This window comes from Mastigoproctus giganteus, chromosome 11 (assembly GCF_048544385.1).
Source record: "Mastigoproctus giganteus isolate SK-2022 chromosome 11, ASM4854438v1, whole genome shotgun sequence".
Taxonomy (NCBI): domain Eukaryota; kingdom Metazoa; phylum Arthropoda; class Arachnida; order Uropygi; family Thelyphonidae; genus Mastigoproctus; species Mastigoproctus giganteus.
Window position 1 is genome coordinate 141,659,052 of NC_143585.1, and position 20,539 is coordinate 141,679,590.

The following is a 20,539-nucleotide window of genomic DNA, read 5'->3' on the forward strand; positions in this document are numbered from 1 at the left end:
CATCATTTGCCACTACTAATACTAATACTAACATCTGTAGTCCTTGCTCTGTTAATTCTTCAAGTGCTGACTAAGAATGAAATGAGTAGAGAACCAATGTCATGTTCTACTACTTTAATATCATGAAGGGGGTTGATAAGTAGGATGTAGATTTGATGCCTGAAAAAATGATACAGGAAGTTGTCAGGCTATTTCTCATTCTTTTATGTAACACCTACAGGTTCACATGGCTTGAACCTGTAGGTGTTACATAAAACCATGCAAAGTATTTTATGAAGTGCTTTCTGTATGGTAGAGAAAGACATCTCCAGTTGAAAAAGGGCACATATACTTGCAGTACCTTTGTCTCTCCACTCTGCTGATCTTTTGCAGCAAAGACTTGAGAAGCAGTTATTGCACTGTTCAGAGTCATCCTTTATGCAGTCTATACACATACAACCTGTAACCTCCATTATCCTTATCCCTGCTTTACTAGAACATGGACTATGACAGAGATTATGTAAAATGTCAATATTTATATTAGTAGTGTAACTTTGGCATTGCATTGCTACTAGCACTTCACTGCTCACTATGTTTTCCTTCTATTAGTCATCATGGATAAATTACTACTTTGCTCTTTGTGAATGTTAATAGACATATCAAACATTGGATACTTTGAGTTCAAGTCTAATATGGAAATATTCCAAAATTTCAGCTCTTTCCAACAAATACTGTGAGAAATACAAGGCCACAAACCCTGGAACTTACTTTATGATTGCCCTTTTTTATTATAGTTGAATTATAATGAGTAATTATATGCTGATAAAGGATCAGAGCATGGCCAGCATGCTTTGCTTTGAGCTGTATACTATTTTAATTGGTTGAAAGTATTTCCAAAAAAAAAATCATCATCCATTAAAGTCAAAGGTGAGTCCATAAAAAAATGTGCTGAACAGGCATACATTTTCTTGAAAGGTTGAATACTCTGGAAAGTATAGTTATTTTTCAGTATCTTCCTTAGTAATTACTTGACAAATATATTGAAGAAATTGAGAATATTGCATCAAGCTGAAACTTAAATTATTAATTTTTAACATTTACAAATTTAAAACCAGTAAGTTTACATTTCATATTAATTTAGTCTGTTTTGATTCTAGTATTATGACTTTGGCATTGTTAGCTAAAGAATTAAACTATGTGAAACCTGAAATTGCCAGTGATGGAATCATTAACATTGTCAGAGGAAGGTAAATAGTTGTTTGATGATTTAATTACTATATTTTTTAGCTTCTTTTTAAATTTTAATTTTTGATTTCTGGATATGCGTTAACTCTGTCCCTAGTCCTACACGGGTGGGTAAGACCAGGAAGAGAGCTGAGTAGCCAACTTCATATTTTCTTAGAAAACTTATTATTTTAAAGGGTTTTTCTTTTTTTGACATTCTGATCATGGCTAGAAATAGCAGTGTCTTATATTTTTGATTAATGACTATGCCAAATTACATTCTTTCATTAACATTGTTTATATAAATATTTGGCTACTTAAAATATAATCTGTATAATAATTTGCTTATGTACCTCTGAATGGAACATTGATCTTGATCTTGAATAACCTGATAGCTTTTGCAATAGGTTTTATTTAGCAATAAAATTGAGAAAAAAAAATTTTACAAAAACTTTTTCAACTGATTTTGAAATTATGAGAATTGATTTAACTCCCAGTGAAACTAAATTGCCATTTACTTTGAAGAGAAGACAATTTCTTAGCTTTTGTCATCACAATCAACAAATATCAACGTCAGACTTCCAAGAAAGTTGCCATTTTTGTTCATGGACAACTTTACTTAGCAGTTACCAGGTCCACATAATTTTTGTGCAATAATTGTAATTTTTTAAAGGATGATATAGTCATACATATTAAAAATTATTAAATTTCATTATTACCCAAGTGCGTCCCACTGGCACCTTAGCTTGCAGCAAAAGGAGCCAAGGGTTTTTGTAATTACTTCGATACTAATCTTTACTTCTTTACTGAAACAGTTTTGCGAAAAATTATTTGCCATGGGTAAAGTTTAAAATATTTTTGCATAAGTTTATTTTTGCTGTTTAATTCACTGATGAAGCATGATATAAATGTGTATTCTTCATTAATATTATTATTACAGTTAATTCATGTGTTTGCTGAGGGTCTCAACCTGTGACTATGATTAGTTTTAATAAATAAATTTTATTTTGAACATGTAAATGGGAGTGTTTTCTTTCCTACTATAATTGTTTTTCCCTAAACAATGCCTTTTAAAGACTACATCAGATCAGATGATGCCTATTATTCAAGTGGGGATTATCTTTTTCAAGGTGTAGATAAAAATAAAAACATTTCAGTAAGTATACCCAAGGACATCTTCTTCACATGTACTGTAAATTTAGTTTGGGATCAGCATGTAAATATAAATTCTTTAGCATTAGCATTAGTTGAGGCATATGATGCAAGAAAGCAAGCTTATACAGCATCAGCCAAAAAAATATATATATAAACAACAACACCCTTTCCATTTCACCCATCTGGTCATTCCAAATGTTTGTCTAGTTCAGCCTTAAATTTATTTAAGTTATCAAGTTCTACAATAGCAGATGGAAGTCTGTTCCAGCAATCAACACCCATTGGCTAAAGGAAAATTTCGGCACATCTGTTCTACAACTGTCTTTCCTCAATTTGAATCTATACCCCCTCAGGTTCTTAGTCTAAGCAAGTGGAAGTATCCCATCAGCATTGAGCCTGCTCAAACCACTCAAGGTCTTATACACCTCAATCAGATCACCTCGCATGTGCCTAGTCTCCAGATGCTGCAGACGCAGAACTTAAGCCTTTCTTCATAAGCACACCCCTTTGTTCCTCTCATCAATCTTGTTGCCCTTCTTTGTACTCGTTCTAGCAACTCTACATCCTTTCTAAAATGATGCTTCCAGACCTGTATACAGTGCTCAAGGAATGGCCTCACCATTTCTTTATACAAAGTGATAATCAACTCCTTGTCTCTGATAGAAAAATTCCTGTATATCATTGACAAAACTCCATGACTTACTCTGGCACTCATCTGCACTGCTCAGAGAACTTCATATCTCATTGCACAATTACCCCCAGGTCTTTTTCATTCTCCACCTCCCCGAGTGTAGTACCACACAATTGGTACATTTCTCTTGGGTTACTGCTACCAATATGCAGTACTTTGCATTTTTCAATGTTAAACTTCAGTTGCCACTTCTCAGCCCATCTGCCTAACTTTTCTAGATCCTGTTGTAGTAGCATACTGTCTTTAGTTCATTAACAACCCTGCCAACCTTGGTATCATCTGTAAACTTGGACAATAAGCCTGATATACTTTCATCCATATCGTTGATAAATACACAAAACAACAATGGGCCCAGCACCAAACTGTGGGGGACTCTGCTAATAACATTAGTCCATGTAGAACAGTGTCCGTTTATTATCACTCTCTGCCATCTCCCACTCAACCATCCCTTTATCCGCTGCAGTAACTTGCCCTTAATGGCATACCAATTTGTACAGCAGTCTTCCGTGTGCAACAGTATCAAAAACTTTCCTGAAATCCAAGTATATGATATCAAAATTATTTTTTGCATTCAGTTCTTTTGTGACCACATTATAGTATCCAATCAAACTGGTCAGACAAGACTTCTCCTTAACAAACCCATGCTGTGTCTGAACTATTGCTGCTGTCTTGTCTAGGTGATCCTGCATTGCTTCTATAACCAGTGACTCCATTATTTTCCCTGGAATAGAAGTTAAACTAACAGGTCTATAATTATTTGTGTCCTCTTTTGAACCCTCTTTGTGAATTGGGGATACATTTGCACATCTCCAGTCCATGGGAACCTCCCCTCACTCTAAGGATGCTCTCAAAATTATGGCTATGGGTTTGCTCACTTCCTTTGCTGCTTTCTTCATTATAACTGGGCCGACCGGGCTAGCAGAGTGGGTAAAGTACCTGCCCGGCAACCCAAAGGTCGCGGGTTCGATTCCCGCCTCGGGCTTGGATCAAAGTACTGCAAAAACCTTGGGAGGTGCAATATGGCCACAGAAGCCGATGCGCCAACAACTACCAAATCAAAAAAAAAAAAAAAAAAAATCATTATAACTGGATAGATTCCATCTGCCCCAGGTGCCTTTTTTATGTTCAACTTCAATAATTTCTCCTCCACTTTGCTCCCAGTTATTACAAAATCACTTAGCTCCCTGTTAGCATTTGATAAACTTCTGGCTCTCCCCTCATTGAATGACTCCTCATGTGTGAATGTAGACGCAAAATACTCATTCAGTTTATCAGCTACCTGAGCATGATCATCAATAATGAACCCATCTATGTTAAGTGGACCAATCTGATTCATCTACTTCCTTCTAGAGTTTACATAAGTAAAGAACGCTGTTGTTTTTCTTTACATCCTTTGCCAAAGATTTTTTGTAACTGCCTTCGGCTGCCAAACCTCTTTTGTGACTTGATTACAGACTAGCTTATATCTGCTGTAGGCTTCTGTGTCACCTAATAATTTATATGCATCTCATACATTTTCCTTCTATGCCATGAGCCTCATTAATTCATCTGACATCCATTTAGGCCTGAACTACAAACAGTTTTTCTTAGTTGGTATGAAAAGCCTAGTAGCCTCCATGATTAATTCCCTGAAGGCTTCCCATTTAGAATTCACCATTGGTAACATCATCAGTTGATCCCACCCTATAGAATTTAAAAACTATCTGAGACCTCTCTAGTCACCTTTATGAAAACAAAACCCTTCCCTCTACCTTTCATGGTAGTTACATCTTTAAGTAAATCCCACATCAGTACACTGTGATCACTGTCACCTAGTGGTTCCTTTATCTGCAAATTCTTAATGCATAAATAATCACTGCTGATAATCAGATCAAGGGTATTACTCCCTCTGGTTGCCCCTCAAACATGTTGCTGTAGAAAACAATCCTCCAGTAAATCCACAAAAGTCTTGCTAGCATGAGTCACCATCCCACAAGTTCCAGTCAATATTTGGAAAGTTAAAATCCCCTATTACAATACATTTACTGGCCCCTTCTATTTCTCTGCACAACTGTTCATTGTACTCATCAGTGTCATTAGGCCTATATCATATTCTTACTTTCATTTTCCATTTCCCAGTGTTTATGTCACACCAAACAGACTCAACATTGCACTGTCTATCCGTGTGAACTGGATGCACTTTCTTAGATTTTATGTGTTTCTTAACTAACAGCATAACCCCTCCTCCCTTCCTACTCTGTGTATCCTTTCTATATACATTGTACGCCCCAAATTCCAATTCTGCACTGCTTATATTTGTGTGACACCATGTCTCTGATATCCCAACAATATCTGCCTTTGATGTCTTGATCAGCACTTCAAATTCATCAATTTTATTTACTGTACTTCTAGCATTAGTGTACATGCAAGAATACATGCACTTTCTCTTACTCTTAGGTACCCTAACACAGCCCATGTTACTTGTTCCATGATGACTCCCAGCTCTTATTGAGCAAGTTGCTGAGGATTTCAGCTCTTGAAATCCTCAGCAACTTGCTCTCTAGGCTGCTGCTCATTACAATAGAAGCAGTGCAAGAAACACTTCTGTTTCTGCCTGTGGCTACCATTAATCCTTTAGTCTGTAAACCCCCCCAAACTAGCAGTTTGGGGGAGGGGATTCACCTAACATTGCCTCGATAGCATCAGCAAATATTCTTGCATCCTTTCTATTTACATTTTGTAGATATCCCAATAGAAGCAGTCTCTCCTGTTAGCAAGCACAGACCACGTTGAGAAAAATTTTACCCCGTGAGCCTTGCACAATCTCTCCAGGGCCGAATTGATCGACAAGGCTCTCATCATATATTCCCTCCTGTCATGTCTGGGCAGAATTGCAGACACTTTCAAGTTTAACCCTAACTCGCGACTTTTTTTCAGCATTTACCCATACTTGTTGGTAAATCTGCAGATCTCTTCCTCTTAAGGTCATTAGTGCCAACATGTACAACAATATCAGATAAGGTGTTCATGGTACTTTTAATTTTTATAATTTGCAGGGGAATCATCTTGTTTCAAAGTGGTGGATTAAAATAAAAGCATCACCATCTGAATGCAATACGACACCCGCATATATTTTCTAAATTTATCTTTAGGTTGAACTGTAAACATAAAAGTTCTAAGTTGATGGTACTTATAATTTGGGTAGTGGTACTCTTGTTTCAAGATGTCAGATTGAAATAAAAACACCTTTCTTAAGGGTACCCTAATACCCACTTCATATATATTGTGAATTTCATATGGCAAAAAGTGACTGATACAAAACACTTACTCTACTGAAAGAAATATAACTAATGATTGAATGTTTCTTCTCTGATTAGCATGGATGGATGCTTCTTATTTTGACCTACATAAAAAAATTTCATTTTTGCTTAACCGGAGTGCTATATACTGTACCTTAAAGGTAAACAAAATACCTACATTATTGAAAATTTTTCTTGGGTGTGCTGAAGTCTAATTTGGCTTCACATGAATGCTAACAGGTTTAAAACTTTTAGATTTATTTAGTTAAATATATGTACACTATAAAATGTACACTATACTTCCAAAAATAAATTCATAATTTTTGTGGGATACATAGTTTATAAAAAAGGGCTCTGTAGCCGAGTGGGCAGGAGCGGGAGTGCAGTAGCACACACTCTTTGATTAGACCGGGGTTCAAGCCCCTGACTGCTGAATACGGTCGATCTGCCAACCTGCACTGGACCAGCGTGGCAGATTATGGTCCATTTCCTTCAGCATGAATTGTTGAGGAGGCTTCCATCCTGCAGTGGGTTGATAATGGCTGCACTTTACTTTTTTTACTTTTATAGTTTATAAATAATATAAATTTAAATAACATAGGTATTTCAGTGTAATATAGAGTTTTTCAAAAGTCATGAAACCTTATATAATTTAAATTTTATTGAACAACTTATATTGGTGTACTCGAAATTGGTCTGAAGATTGAAAGAATTCATCTCATCTGTGAAAAGCATTCAGCCATGCATCTCATCTGTGAAAAGCATTCAGCCATGCATCTCATCTGTGAAAAGCATTCAGCTATGCATCTCATCTATGAATAAGCATGTCACGGCAGGTGTCAGTAGCAAATATTACCTTTTTACAAGCCCATTGGTTCATGTTTGCAGAAATACAATACAGATGGCAATGATCAGTGCAGTGTTTTTCTGCATTGTGCCCAAATCTCTGGGATTGTTAGAATAATACACATTTTCCTTTAAGTATCCTCCACAGGAAGTAATCAGGCAACCTCGAGCCTGGAGACTGTAGTACCCAAACAACAACCACTCGTGGTATGAGTAATAGTTCCATCTTGCTGAAACCTCAGTCTCCCACAAATTATATTCATCAATCTCTAACATTTCAGTAATTGCTGAATTCTATATCCACATTAAAATAACCAACATGCAGATATTATAGTGAAATAATCAACAGTACATGCTGATACAGAGGTTTGCTAGACTTTTTGGCTTGGAAACCTCTGGATCAGCATGTAGTATTGCATATTTCAAAAGACTGTAAAAAATTGCATTCAAAAATCCATATAGTAAACATTGCCCATCCTAGTAGCCTTCTGCTGTGATTTCCATATCTGTTAATTTGCATATTTATATTCATTTTTAATAAGATACTAGTCCTCACTGCAGAAAATAAAGTAGAAGATTAGCTACGAAGCCTTCCACAAATGATTGGGGTTTTGTTCCAGAATGGGTGAGGTATAGACTCAAAAATTTTTCTGCCAGTGACATATTCATTGACAAGGGCCTAACATATATAATGACACTTAATTTTTTTTTTTTTTTTACAAAATTCCATGATTATATATAATAAAAAGGAATTTGAATATATATATATATATTAAAATATATATATCCATTTGATTATATATAATCATGGAATTTGTAAAAAAAAAAAAAAATTAAGTGTCATTATATATGTTAGGCCCTTGTCAATGAATATGTCACTGGCAGAAAAATTTTTGAGTCTATGTAAGGTTAGCTATGAGGCCTTCCACAAATGATTGGGATTTTGGTCCAAAATGGGTGAGGTATAGACTCAAAAATTTTTCTGCCAGTGACATATTCATTGACAAGGGCCTAACATATATAATGACACTTAATATTTTTTTTTTTTTTTTTACAAATTCCATATGATTATATATAACATACTCGGTTATTTTAATCTTGAAATATGATTTTATTTTATTTTTTAAAAGGCACCCTCTTCAAGAATTATGTACTGCTTCATTTGTTCCAAATGATTTCCAGAGTGGTGGAAAATACAGTAGAATAAAAGTGATTACAGGGCCCAATGCTAGTGGAAAGAGTGTTTATTTGAAACAGGCAAGTCAAATTCAACTATAAATTCCTAGAGAAACTTAGCTGAATGGAAGTATTTGTGGAATTTAAATTGCAGTTAATTTTTCAAACAAATATTGATATTATTATTTTAATTTATACAAAGAAATATTTAACATATTAAATAAATATTTAATTTTATTCTGAAACCTATCTCATGAAATTACCACAATTATTGATAAATTATTTGAAGATTACTGCAAAAGAGTTGAAGACAAATTTGAGGCGATAACAACTTATTACGTGATGTAGAGCAAGGTGACAGTTGCCGATCACATGATAAGAGCACGGTGGTACTGAAACAGCAGTGTTACCGTGCATTTTGCCAAGAGCCATAGTTGACAATGTAGAGTAACTCGCTAATATGAGATCCCAACTGTAATTCGAAAACAAGAGCCAATCGACAAATTTTAATTTGATTTTCGTGTTCCACAGCATAAAATTAGTCAAGATTTTCATTTTTGTAATATTTTACTGTTAACCAGTGTTATCAATAGGTTCATTGTAGTGGGGACTACCTAGCAGTCTGTCTAAAAATCTTTCAAGCTATTGCCTCAAAATGTAAGAAATATTGGACCTTGCCATGATACTTGTCAAAACCTCAAAGGCATGTCTCATACTGCAAGACTAGAGATGATAAGATGATACAATAAATATCCATACAAGCTTCATAACCTGAAGGAGAGAGAGAGAGAGATTATGAAGGTACTATTTGTAAAGATCATATTTATTTAATCCAGTCCTGTTTGAAGACTTGGAAGTTTTTATTTGGAATTTTATGTGGAGGTTTTAAATAATAGTGGCAATAGTATTAATTTCAATATTCACATTACTATTTAAAGTTCTTATATTTTTTAGGGTTTTAGAAAACACTGTGTACGCGTGTATATGCATTTCATGTTCTTTGACATTTATAATTGGTAATTATAAACAGTAATTGGAAAATTTTTTTAGGTTGCACTTATTGTATTTTTGGCTCACATTGGAAGCTTTGTCCCTGCAGAATCTGCCAGAATTACTCTGTTGGATCATATCTACACCCGCATTCACTCCCAAGAATCAGTATCATTGAATTTATCAACCTTTTTAATTGATCTAAATCAGGTAATATTTTAAGCTATAGTAATGATATCAATATGTATTTCAGGATAATAAAAACAAACAAAAAAAAACTGAAATACTTATTGAAATACAATAAAAGTTTTGTTATCCAGCATGCATTCATGGGGATTAGGGTGTTTCAATTATCCGTATTTTCCAGATATCCAAGTGTCCCCTCAACTTTGGAAAAACAATATAATACTAAAATTATGTGCCATTGTAAATCATATTTTTAATGGAAATCCACTACCTGTAGAAAGATGAAATTTATACTGGAAAGGAAATTCCTAAAGTGATAGTAAGTGATGTGGTCATCATCATCAAATGTGGTACACCATTGGCCACAGCAAAAGTAGTCTCTTAAAATGCAGCCACCATGACTGGGAGACATCCTCTTGCATGAATTAGTATTAGTAGTGAAAAATGATGTAAGTTTATACAACATCAGCCAAAAAAAAAAAACTAAATCGCTTCATCTTCAGTATCTTCTAATAATTTGTCTAATTCTTCCTTACTTTTATTCAAACTATCCATTTCCACAGCACCAAATGGAAGTTTGTTTCACTGAATCACTCTTAGCCTGAAAGAAAATTTTCACATAGCTAAATAGCTGTCCTTCTTTCAACTTAAATTTTTAGCTGTTTTGGCCATTGTACCTTCACTCATTGTGAATGTATTCACAATATGAAATGTAATGAAAATGAGATGCCATTTCACCAACTTCAGTGATTTATTATGTATATAACTGATGTGTTGCACTAACTTGTATGTCTATTAAATTTAAAAAAAAAGTAAATTAATCAATTTCCCCTTTCCTCACTTCATTTGCTTTCTCTTACATATTTATCCAATCCCTTTCTAAATTTAGATAAACTTCCACAAATAGATAAGTAAGTCTGTAAGAAAAGTAATTTTTAAAATAAATAAATGCACAAGGCATAATACTTTAAGAGTTTGGTATCTATATAATATCGGTGTTTAGATACACCATAGATAACTCTTAATAAACTACAAAGTAGTTGTTGTAGGCATCATTTGCTGTTTCTCATATTGTGCTCTGCCTTCACGACGAGTTGCCATGATATTGCACTACTTCGAATAAGTAACTCTTCACTAATAGAGAAGACTATTGTTACTTATTCTCGGTTGAGTACCACCACCCAGACAGCACTGTTTCACGGCTATTGGCCGATCATCAGTGGGTGGGCAGGTACCCTGGTAATGCAGACATGACGACCCAGTTGTGAAGTTAATCACACAATATGAGAGATGCCAAGAGGTGTAGATGTCAATATTTAAAATAAATAAATGCACAAGGCATAATACTTTAAGAGTTTGGTATCTATATAATATCGGTGTTTAGATACACCATAGATAACTCTTAATAAACTACAAAGTAGTTGTTGTAGGCATCATTTGCTGTTTCTCATATTGTGCTCTGCCTTCACGACGAGTTGCCATGATATTGCACTACTTCGAATAAGTAACTCTTCACTAATAGAGAAGACTATTGTTACTTATTCTCGGTTGAGTACCACCACCCAGACAGCACTGTTTCACGGCTATTGGCCGATCATCAGTGGGTGGGCAGGTACCCTGGTAATGCAGACATGACGACCCAGTTGTGAAGTTAATCACACAATATGAGAGATGCCAAGAGGTGTAGATGTCAATATTTAAAATAAATAAATGCACAAGGCATAATACTTTAAGAGTTTGGTATCTATATAATATCGGTGTTTAGATACACCATAGATAACTCTTAATAAACTACAAAGTAGTTGTTGTAGGCATCATTTGCTGTTTCTCATATTGTGCTCTGCCTTCACGACGAGTTGCCATGATATTGCACTACTTCGAATAAGTAACTCTTCACTAATAGAGAAGACTATTGTTACTTATTCTCGGTTGAGTACCACCACCCAGACAGCACTGTTTCACGGCTATTGGCCGATCATCAGTGGGTGGGCAGGTACCCTGGTAATGCAGACATGACGACCCAGTTGTGAAGTTAATCACACAATATGAGAGATGCCAAGAGGTGTAGATGTCAATATTTAAAATAAATAAATGCACAAGGCATAATACTTTAAGAGTTTGGTATCTATATAATATCGGTGTTTAGATACACCATAGATAACTCTTAATAAACTACAAAGTAAATGATGCCTACAACAACTACTTTGTAGTTTATTAAGAGTTATCTATGGTGTATCTAAACACCGATATTATATAGATACCAAACTCTTAAAGTATTATGCCTTGTGCATTTATTTATTTTAAATATTGACATCTACACCTCTTGGCATCTCTCATATTGTGTGATTAACTTCACAACTGGGTCGTCATGTCTGCATTACCAGGGTACCTGCCCACCCACTGATGATCGGCCAATAGCCGTGAAACAGTGCTGTCTGGGTGGTGGTACTCAACCGAGAATAAGTAACAATAGTCTTCTCTATTAGTGAAGAGTTACTTATTCGAAGTAGTGCAATATCATGGCAACTCGTCGTGAAGGCAGAGCACAATATGAGAAACAGCAAATGATGCCTACAACAACTACTTTGTAGTTTATTAAGAGTTATCTATGGTGTATCTAAACACCGATATTATATAGATACCAAACTCTTAAAGTATTATGCCTTGTGCATTTATTTATTTTAAATATTGACATCTACACCTCTTGGCATCTCTCATATTGTGTGATTAACTTCACAACTGGGTCGTCATGTCTGCATTACCAGGGTACCTGCCCACCCACTGATGATCGGCCAATAGCCGTGAAACAGTGCTGTCTGGGTGGTGGTACTCAACCGAGAATAAGTAACAATAGTCTTCTCTATTAGTGAAGAGTTACTTATTCGAAGTAGTGCAATATCATGGCAACTCGTCGTGAAGGCAGAGCACAATATGAGAAACAGCAAATGATGCCTACAACAACTACTTTGTAGTTTATTAAGAGTTATCTATGGTGTATCTAAACACCGATATTATGTAAGAAAAGTAAATAAAAATATGTTATATAACATTTACTTGGTTTTACTTGTTTTATTAATTTTATGCCAAAAAGGGGATCAGGACCAAAATGAGCAATATTTTTTTCTAATAAGGACCACAAAGAAAACCAATTGGTGACCTTCCTGTTCTAGAATATAAAGGCCAGATAACAAAGCTTTTACTGTAATTGTATTATATTATCAATGTGCATTCATTGTCATTATGAATTACAAAGTGAATCTTTATATCAAGACCAGTCATAGTTTTGATGAAAATAGGTTTCACCTCTTGCAGTCATAGTTTTGATTTTGATAGGGGATCATCTTATTAAAAGAATAACAAAAAAGTCATCTTTTGAACACTGGATGGTTTTTTATGATTAAGAGAAGTTGTATTGCATGATAATAGAAGAAGAACTTAGCAGATTATATTTTTCAAGTAAAGTGCCCTAATTTCTTGAAATGGTACATTAAAATAGTCACATTATTGCATATATATCATTTCATTGTTTCTTTTCCAAAATCACAAACTCCGTAATTATAATAAATAAGTAAATGTTTATATAAAATAAATAAATTTTGTTTATATTCCAGCATGACCATATAGATCAGCAGAGTTTATATTCAATTATTTGATCATTTTATCATTAATTGTATTTAGTGGGTCACATTGTGTTTCAGCCATGGTCAACACAAATGTGTACTGCTGCACTCTCGTCTTGACCACCTGATTATATTTAACTTAAATCATTGCAAAAGATTATATATATAAGATATTAGAAAATTATAGAATTAAATAAAAAAATGCCTGTTCAACAAATAAATTTATTTATTTATTATTTATTTTTTCTAAATAAATAAATCCAGCGCCACTTTTCCCAACTTTTTTCTTTGATATCCCTAAATTAAATGAATATCTTCTGCATGACCTCTTTGTTTCTAGATATTGTATTGTACAACCTTATGGCCTCACCCTTGCAGAATCTTGGAATTTTCCAGATTTCCAGTCATGTTAGTCATAAAATAACTAGTATACAGTGCATTACAAGTAGTAATAGTAGATAAAATATAATAGAAAAAAAATTAGATAATAATAATTCATGATTTATAATAAAAAAAAAGAGAAAAAGCTAACTTTTATATGCAAACAAAGAACATTTTGTTTCTGTGCATCCACCACATTTCCCATTCATTCCTCCAACCAGCACATGGCAACAAACATATCTAGTGTTCCTGCTACAATATACATTATGTGTATTTTGTAAATATGTGGGTAGCCATGTGATATGTATGAAAAAAATAAATAGTAATTGCTGGATTTATATTGGTCCAATTTTAATGAAATTTGGTAAGGTTTGACAGATCATTCTAACAGAGTGAAATATAAAATTTTATGAAAATGCATCCATTTGGATTGAGTTATATGTGTGGACAGATGGATAAAGAAATTTCAGATTTCTATTGGTCCAATTTTAATAAAATTTGGAATGGCTCAACAAATTTTTCTAAGAGGCACATATATAAAATTTCATGCAAATACATCCACTGGGAGTATGAGTTATTACACGTGGATGGAAAAAAAAAAGAAAATAATTGTTGGATTTTTATTTGGTCCGATTTTAATGACATTTAGGTTGGCTTAACAAATCTTTTTAAAGGCCCAAATATAACATTTCATGAAAATGGGAGCCGAGTCTATTATGTGTGGACAGATAGACAGACAGACAGACATTGTGAAGGCAAGATGTGCATTATGCATATATACTAATGTGCTTAAAAAGGCACAAAAAATATTGCATTTCTGTACTGCAACTTATCATGCATAGTACTGTAAGTGTAGCCCTTTTTTTCCAGTAGAATTGCAACATGCAGTACATGGAAAAGTGTATGTTTTGTTCTGGTTTATTTACTTTTAGATAAGTAAATCAAAGTTTCAAAATAAACAAATCAAAATTGCTAGGATAGTAGAGGCCTACTTGCTTGCTCTCCTGCAAAGCACAAAGTAAATATACAAAACATATATTACAGTACAGTAAAATAATAATATTTACTCTTATATTCAGTACAGCGTAAATAAATAAATTTATGCTTTATTCTCGATATTGACTGAGGCCTGAAGAGGTCCCATGTTCATTATGACTGCAACATATTGAATTAATTATTAAGAGGTCAGGTTTTCAGCACCACAGTTCAAATTGGGCTGTACATTTTTCATGGCATTGCTTGAACACACATTGTTTGTGCAGCTTGAACACACATTGTTTGTGCAGCTTGAACCCACACCTCCTTACTTATGACCATGCATACTAAATATTGTTATATGAGTTGATTTGGGTCTACCTTTGCTATCCAGGCTAAAGCCTATCTGCATATTAAAGTAGATATAAATTTTGTATCATAAATTTATAATAAATTTTGTCATAAATTTAAATATAAGAGCATGATGTTTGCAAAAAGGTGCAATAAAATATAACACAAATTTATGACCATAAAAATTTAAATCTAAGTAGGTTTATATCAACTCAAGTGGTACTGCAGGAGAACATCATCATCCAGCTCCATTGTAGGGAATAGCATTTAGTATCATCCAGTGCATTGGGTTACTGCCCCTACCAAAAGGTCAACCTCTACTATCTAGCAAGAGCTCTCTTGTAAAACACAGATCTTATAAAACTGTTTAGGTAACTACATTCCCTTTGAGAAGTGAACAGGTTTTTTTAGAGAAGCCTCATCAAGAGTGGAGGTTTCTCGCTCTAGCTGAACTCTCACGTCAACCAAGTCTCACATCTCACGGGATCTACCAAGCACTCAGCTGCCAGCTGAATCCTATAACCTATACTTGTATATCAGACAATACGATGGAATCATGCACAATGACAAATGCAGTACTTTGCATTTGTCAATATTTATAATATTGACAAATGCAAAGTACTGCATATGGGTAGCAGTAACTCAAAAGAAATATACCAACTGTGTGGTACTACATACAGGGAGGTGGAGAATGAAAAAGACCTGGGGGTAATTGTGCAGTCAGACATGAAGTTCTCTGAGCAGTGCAGACAAACTTCCAGAGCAGCAGGTCATGGTGTTTTGTCAATGGTATATAGGAATTTTGCTAGCAGAGACAAGGAGGTAATTATACCTTTGTATAAGGCAATGGTCAAGCCACACCTGGAGTACTGTGTACAGGTCTGGAGGTTCATTTTAGGAAGGGTGTAGAGTTGCTACAATGAGTACAGAGAAGGGCAACAAGATTGGTGAGAGGAACAAGGGAGTTCTCTTACCAGGAGAGGCTTAAATTCTGTAAGTTGCAGCATCTGGAGACTAGGCACCTGCAAGGTGATTTAATTGAGGTGTACAAAGCCTTGAATGGTTTGAGCAGACTCATTGCTGATAGGATACTTCCACTTGCTCAGATTAAGAACCTGAGGGAGCATAGATTCAAATTGAGGAAAGACAGTTGTAGAATAGATGTGTGAAAGTTTGCCTTTAGCCAGCAGGTAGTTGATTGCTGGAACAGATTTCCATCTGTTGTGGAAGTTGATAGCTTAAATAAATTTAAGGCTGAACTAGACAAACATTTGGAGCGACTGGATGGGTGAAATGGGAAGGTTTTTTTTTTTTATTATGTATTTTTTATTTATTTATTATGTATTTTTTTATTTTTATTTATTATGTATTTTATTTATTTATTTATGTTTTTTTTATTTATTTATTATTATTATTATTATTATTTTTTTTTTTTGGCTGATGCTCTATATGCTTGCTTTCTTGCATCATATGGCCTCAACTAATGCTAATGCTAATCTCCAGTGGTGGAAAGTGCCTGTGTCTGACAATAGCTACAGGAAGTAGCTATTGTTGGTGACTCTGTTGTTGAAGAAAAAGAAAATATATTGTGTAAAAAAAAGGTTCGATGGAATAGACCCAGGGTATGTCTGCTAGGGGCAAAAGTAAATGATAACAATTTATCAGGGGAATGAAAATGTGGTTACATTGTTTTAAATTAAATTGAATTTCAAAAACACTTGAACCATGAAATAATGCAGCAAAATAATTAACACTGTAAAAATAAAGACTAATAGTTTAAGAGCAGGCCACAAGCAGAGTCAAAATTGATTCTTTCATTGCTTCTATTGGGATAGTAGTAGTAGTAGTAGAGGCATGTGTTGCAAGCAAGCAAGCTTATGTAGCATTAGACAAAAAAAAAAAAAAAAAACATTTAACATATCCATTCCCTGCAAAAGTTTGTCCATTTCTTCCTTGAATTTATTTAAGCTACCAACTTCCACAATGACAGTGGAAGTACATTCCAGCAATCAGTTACCCACTGGCTCGGCAAATTTTCACACATCAGTTCTACAGCTGTCTTTCTTCAATTTGAATTTATGACCCTAAGCACCTCAATCAGATCACCTCGCAGGTGCCTAGTCTCCAGTTGCTGCAATTTACAGAACTTAATCTTTTCTTGGTAAGAGGATCTCTTCCTTCCCCTCAGAAACTTGTTACTCTTCTCTGTACTTGCTCAAGAAACTCTACATCCTTCCTAAAATGAGGCTTTCAGACCTGTGCATAGTACTCAAGGAGTGGCTTGACCATTGCCTTATACAAAGGGATAATCATCTCCAGTGTTTTTCCCTGGGCCAATCCAATGAGCACACCACACAGTGAATTTATCTGACCGCCTAACTAAAATTTAAGCGATTCTCATGGTACTGTATGGTACTGCTCATGATCTCGATCAATATTAATTTGAATATACTATGCGATCGAGGTTAATGCGACAGGAGCCTATAATATTAAAATATACAAGTAATTTTTGCTCTGGAGCTCTTAAATAACAGAAAATTTCATAATATTGCAAAGTATTACACTTCCCCAACCAGCTACTTCATAATGCCACCCAACTGGCAAAATTTTCTGGGGAGAACAACTGATCCCTTTTTCCCTACTAGCAAAATTCCTGTATATCATTGACAATACCACCATGACCTGCTCTGGAAGCCTGTTTGCACTGCTCAGAAAACTTCATATCTGACTGCACAATTACTCTCAGGTCTTTTTCATTTTATACCACACTAAGTGTAGTACTGCACAGTTGGAACGTTTTTCTTGGGTTACTTCTGCCCACATGCAGTACTTTGCATTTGTCAATGTTAAGCTTCAGTTGCCACTTCTCAGCCCATCTACCCAACTTTTCTAGATCCTGTTGCAGTAGCATACTGCCATTACTGTCATTAACAACTCTGCAATTGTCTTTCCTCAGTTTGAACTTATGCCCCCTCAAACACAGAGGAAGAATCCCATCAGCATTGAGCTTGCTCAATCCATTCACCTGCTCAATCCTTATACACCTGAATTAGATCACCTCGCAGATGCCAGTCTCCAGAAGCTGAAATTTGAAGAACTTAATCCTTTCTTGGTAACACCAACCCCATGTTCCACTCATCAACCTTGTTGCCCTTCTCTGTACTCGTTCCAGCAGCTCTACATCTTTCCTAAAATGAGGCTTCCAGACCTGTATACAGTAGTCAAGGAGTGGCCTGACTATTACCTTCTACAAGGGGGACAGTCACCCCCTTATCCCTGCTAGCAAAATTCCTGTATATCATTGACAAGACATCATGAGCTACACTTGCACCCTTTTTGCACTTCTCAGAAAACTTCATATCTGACTGCGCAATTACCCCGAGATCCTTTTCATTCTCCACTACCTTGAGTGTAGTACCACCCAGTTGATATGTTACTCTGGGATTACTGCTACCCATGTGCAGTACTTTACATTTGTCAATGTTAAACTTCAGTTGCCACCCCATCTGGTCAAATTTTTCAGATCCTGTTGCAGTAGCGAGTGTACTGTCATTAACAATCCAACCTTCATATCGTCTGCAAACTTAGACATTAACCCTGATATACCTTCATCAGATTCATTGATAAATACCAAAAACAACAATAGGCCTAACACCGAACCCTGGGGGACTCCATTAATAACATTAGTCCATGAATAGCAGTGTCCATTGATAACCACTCTCTGGCTTCTCCCATTCAACCATAATTTTATCCATTGTAGCAACTTGCTCAATACCATACTGCTCCAATTTGTACAGTAGTCTTTCATGTGACACAGTATCAAAAGCTTTCCTAAAATCCAAGTATATGATATCAAAATTATTCTTTTCATCCAATTCCTTTGTGACCACATCATAGTATCTAATCAAATTTGTCAGACAAGACTTCCCTGTAACAAACTCATGCTGTGTCTGAACTATAACTGCAGTCCTGTCTAGATGGTCCTGCATTGTTTCCTTAACTAGCGACTCCATTATTTTCCCTGGAATAGAAGTTAGACTAACAGGTCTGTAATTACCCGTGTCATCCTTTGATCCCCCTTTGTGAATTGGGGACACATTTGCACATCTCCAGTCCATGGGGACCTCCCCCTGAGTCCAAGGAAGCTTTTATAATTATGGCTAAGGGTTTGCTTATTTCCTTTGCTGCCTCCTTTAATATAACTGGATAGATCCCATCCACCCCAGGTGCCTTCCTTACTTCAACAATTTCTCCTCCACTTTTCTCTGAGTTATTACAAAATCACTTAGCTTGCTGCTAGAGTGTGATAAATATCTGGCCCTCTCCTCCTTGAATAACTCATGTGAATGTAGATGCAAAATACTCATTTGGTTTGGCAGCTATCTGAGATTGATCATCTACAGTCAAACCATTGATATCAAGTGGACCAATCTGATTCATCTCCTTCCTTTTAGAATTTATGTAAGTAAAGATTTATTTATGCGAACAAAAACAGCAAAGAAGACTTTGCTGTTTTTGTTCGCATCCTTTGCTAAAGATTTCTCGTAATCTGCCTCATATCTGGTTCTTCTGCAGTCAGTGTTGAATCCAGAGTTGCAGTAGTAGAGGCATATATTTATGATGTTATAATAAAAGAATATGAGAAAACAAAAGAAAAAATATTAATTATTTAACATCTAAATACTAATAGTTAGTTCACAAAAACTACATTCCTGAATATACACAGTTTAATAATACGAAAATCATCGATTAAACTTCAAAAAAAAAAAAAAAAATCATACAAATTGCAATCAATATTATAATAAATCCAAATGCAACAAGGCATAATATTATAAGAGCTTAAAATTATCTTTTAAATATTGGTGTAAATACACCGTAGATCCACCACCAGGGAGTAATACTCTTGATCTGATTATCAGTATTGATTCTTCATGCATTAAGAAACTGCAGATAAAGGAACCACTAGGTGGCAGTGATCACAGTGTGCTGAAGTGGGATTTACTCAGAGGTAACTACCATCAGGGGTAAAGGGAAGGGTTTTTGCTTTCGCAAAGGCAACTATGGAGGTCTGAGACAGTATTTAAATTCTACATGGTGGGACCAACTGATGATGTTACCAACAGCAAATTCAAAATGGGAAGCATTCAAACAATTAATCTTGGAAGCTACTATGATTTTCATACCAACTAAGAAATATTGTTCAAGGTTTAGGCCTAAATGGATGTCAGATGAACTAATGAGACATGTGGCAAGGAAGAAAAATTCATGGGATACATATAAATTAATGGGTGATATGGAAATCTATGAGAGATATAAGCTTGTCTGTAATGAAATCACAAAGGAGGTTAGGCAGGCAAAGGCAGATTACAAGAAATCTTTGGCAAAGGATGCGAAGAAAAACAGCAAAGAGTTCTTTACTTAATGTAAACTCTAGAAGGAAGGGTATGAATCAGATTGGTCTACTGAATATCGATGTTTCAACCGTTGATGATTCTGCTCAGGTAGCTAACAAACTAAATGAGTATTTTGAATCTACATTCACACATGAGGAGTTATTCAGGAAGGGGAATGCCAGAGGTGAATTAAACTCTGGCAGTGTGCTAGATGATTTTGTAATAACTGAGAGCAAAGTGGAGGAGAAATTGTTGAAGATAAACATAAGAAAGGCACCCGGGGTGGATGGGATC

At 35.1% G+C, this 20,539-nt stretch overlaps 1 protein-coding gene across 1 annotated transcript in view; it reads left to right on the forward strand.

Annotated features, from left to right (window-relative positions):
• Positions 1-8,451, forward strand: part of LOC150078480 (mutS protein homolog 5-like) — a 109,542-nt gene extending 101,091 nt beyond the window's left edge. Inside the window, exons 8-9 of the mRNA XM_090384581.1 lie at positions 1,137-1,226; positions 8,304-8,451. Of these exons, the coding sequence (XP_090240707.1) occupies positions 1,137-1,226; positions 8,304-8,451 (238 nt within the window). The remainder of the gene's footprint in view (positions 1-1,136; positions 1,227-8,303) is intronic.
• Positions 8,452-20,539: the final 12,088 nt, after the last annotated feature.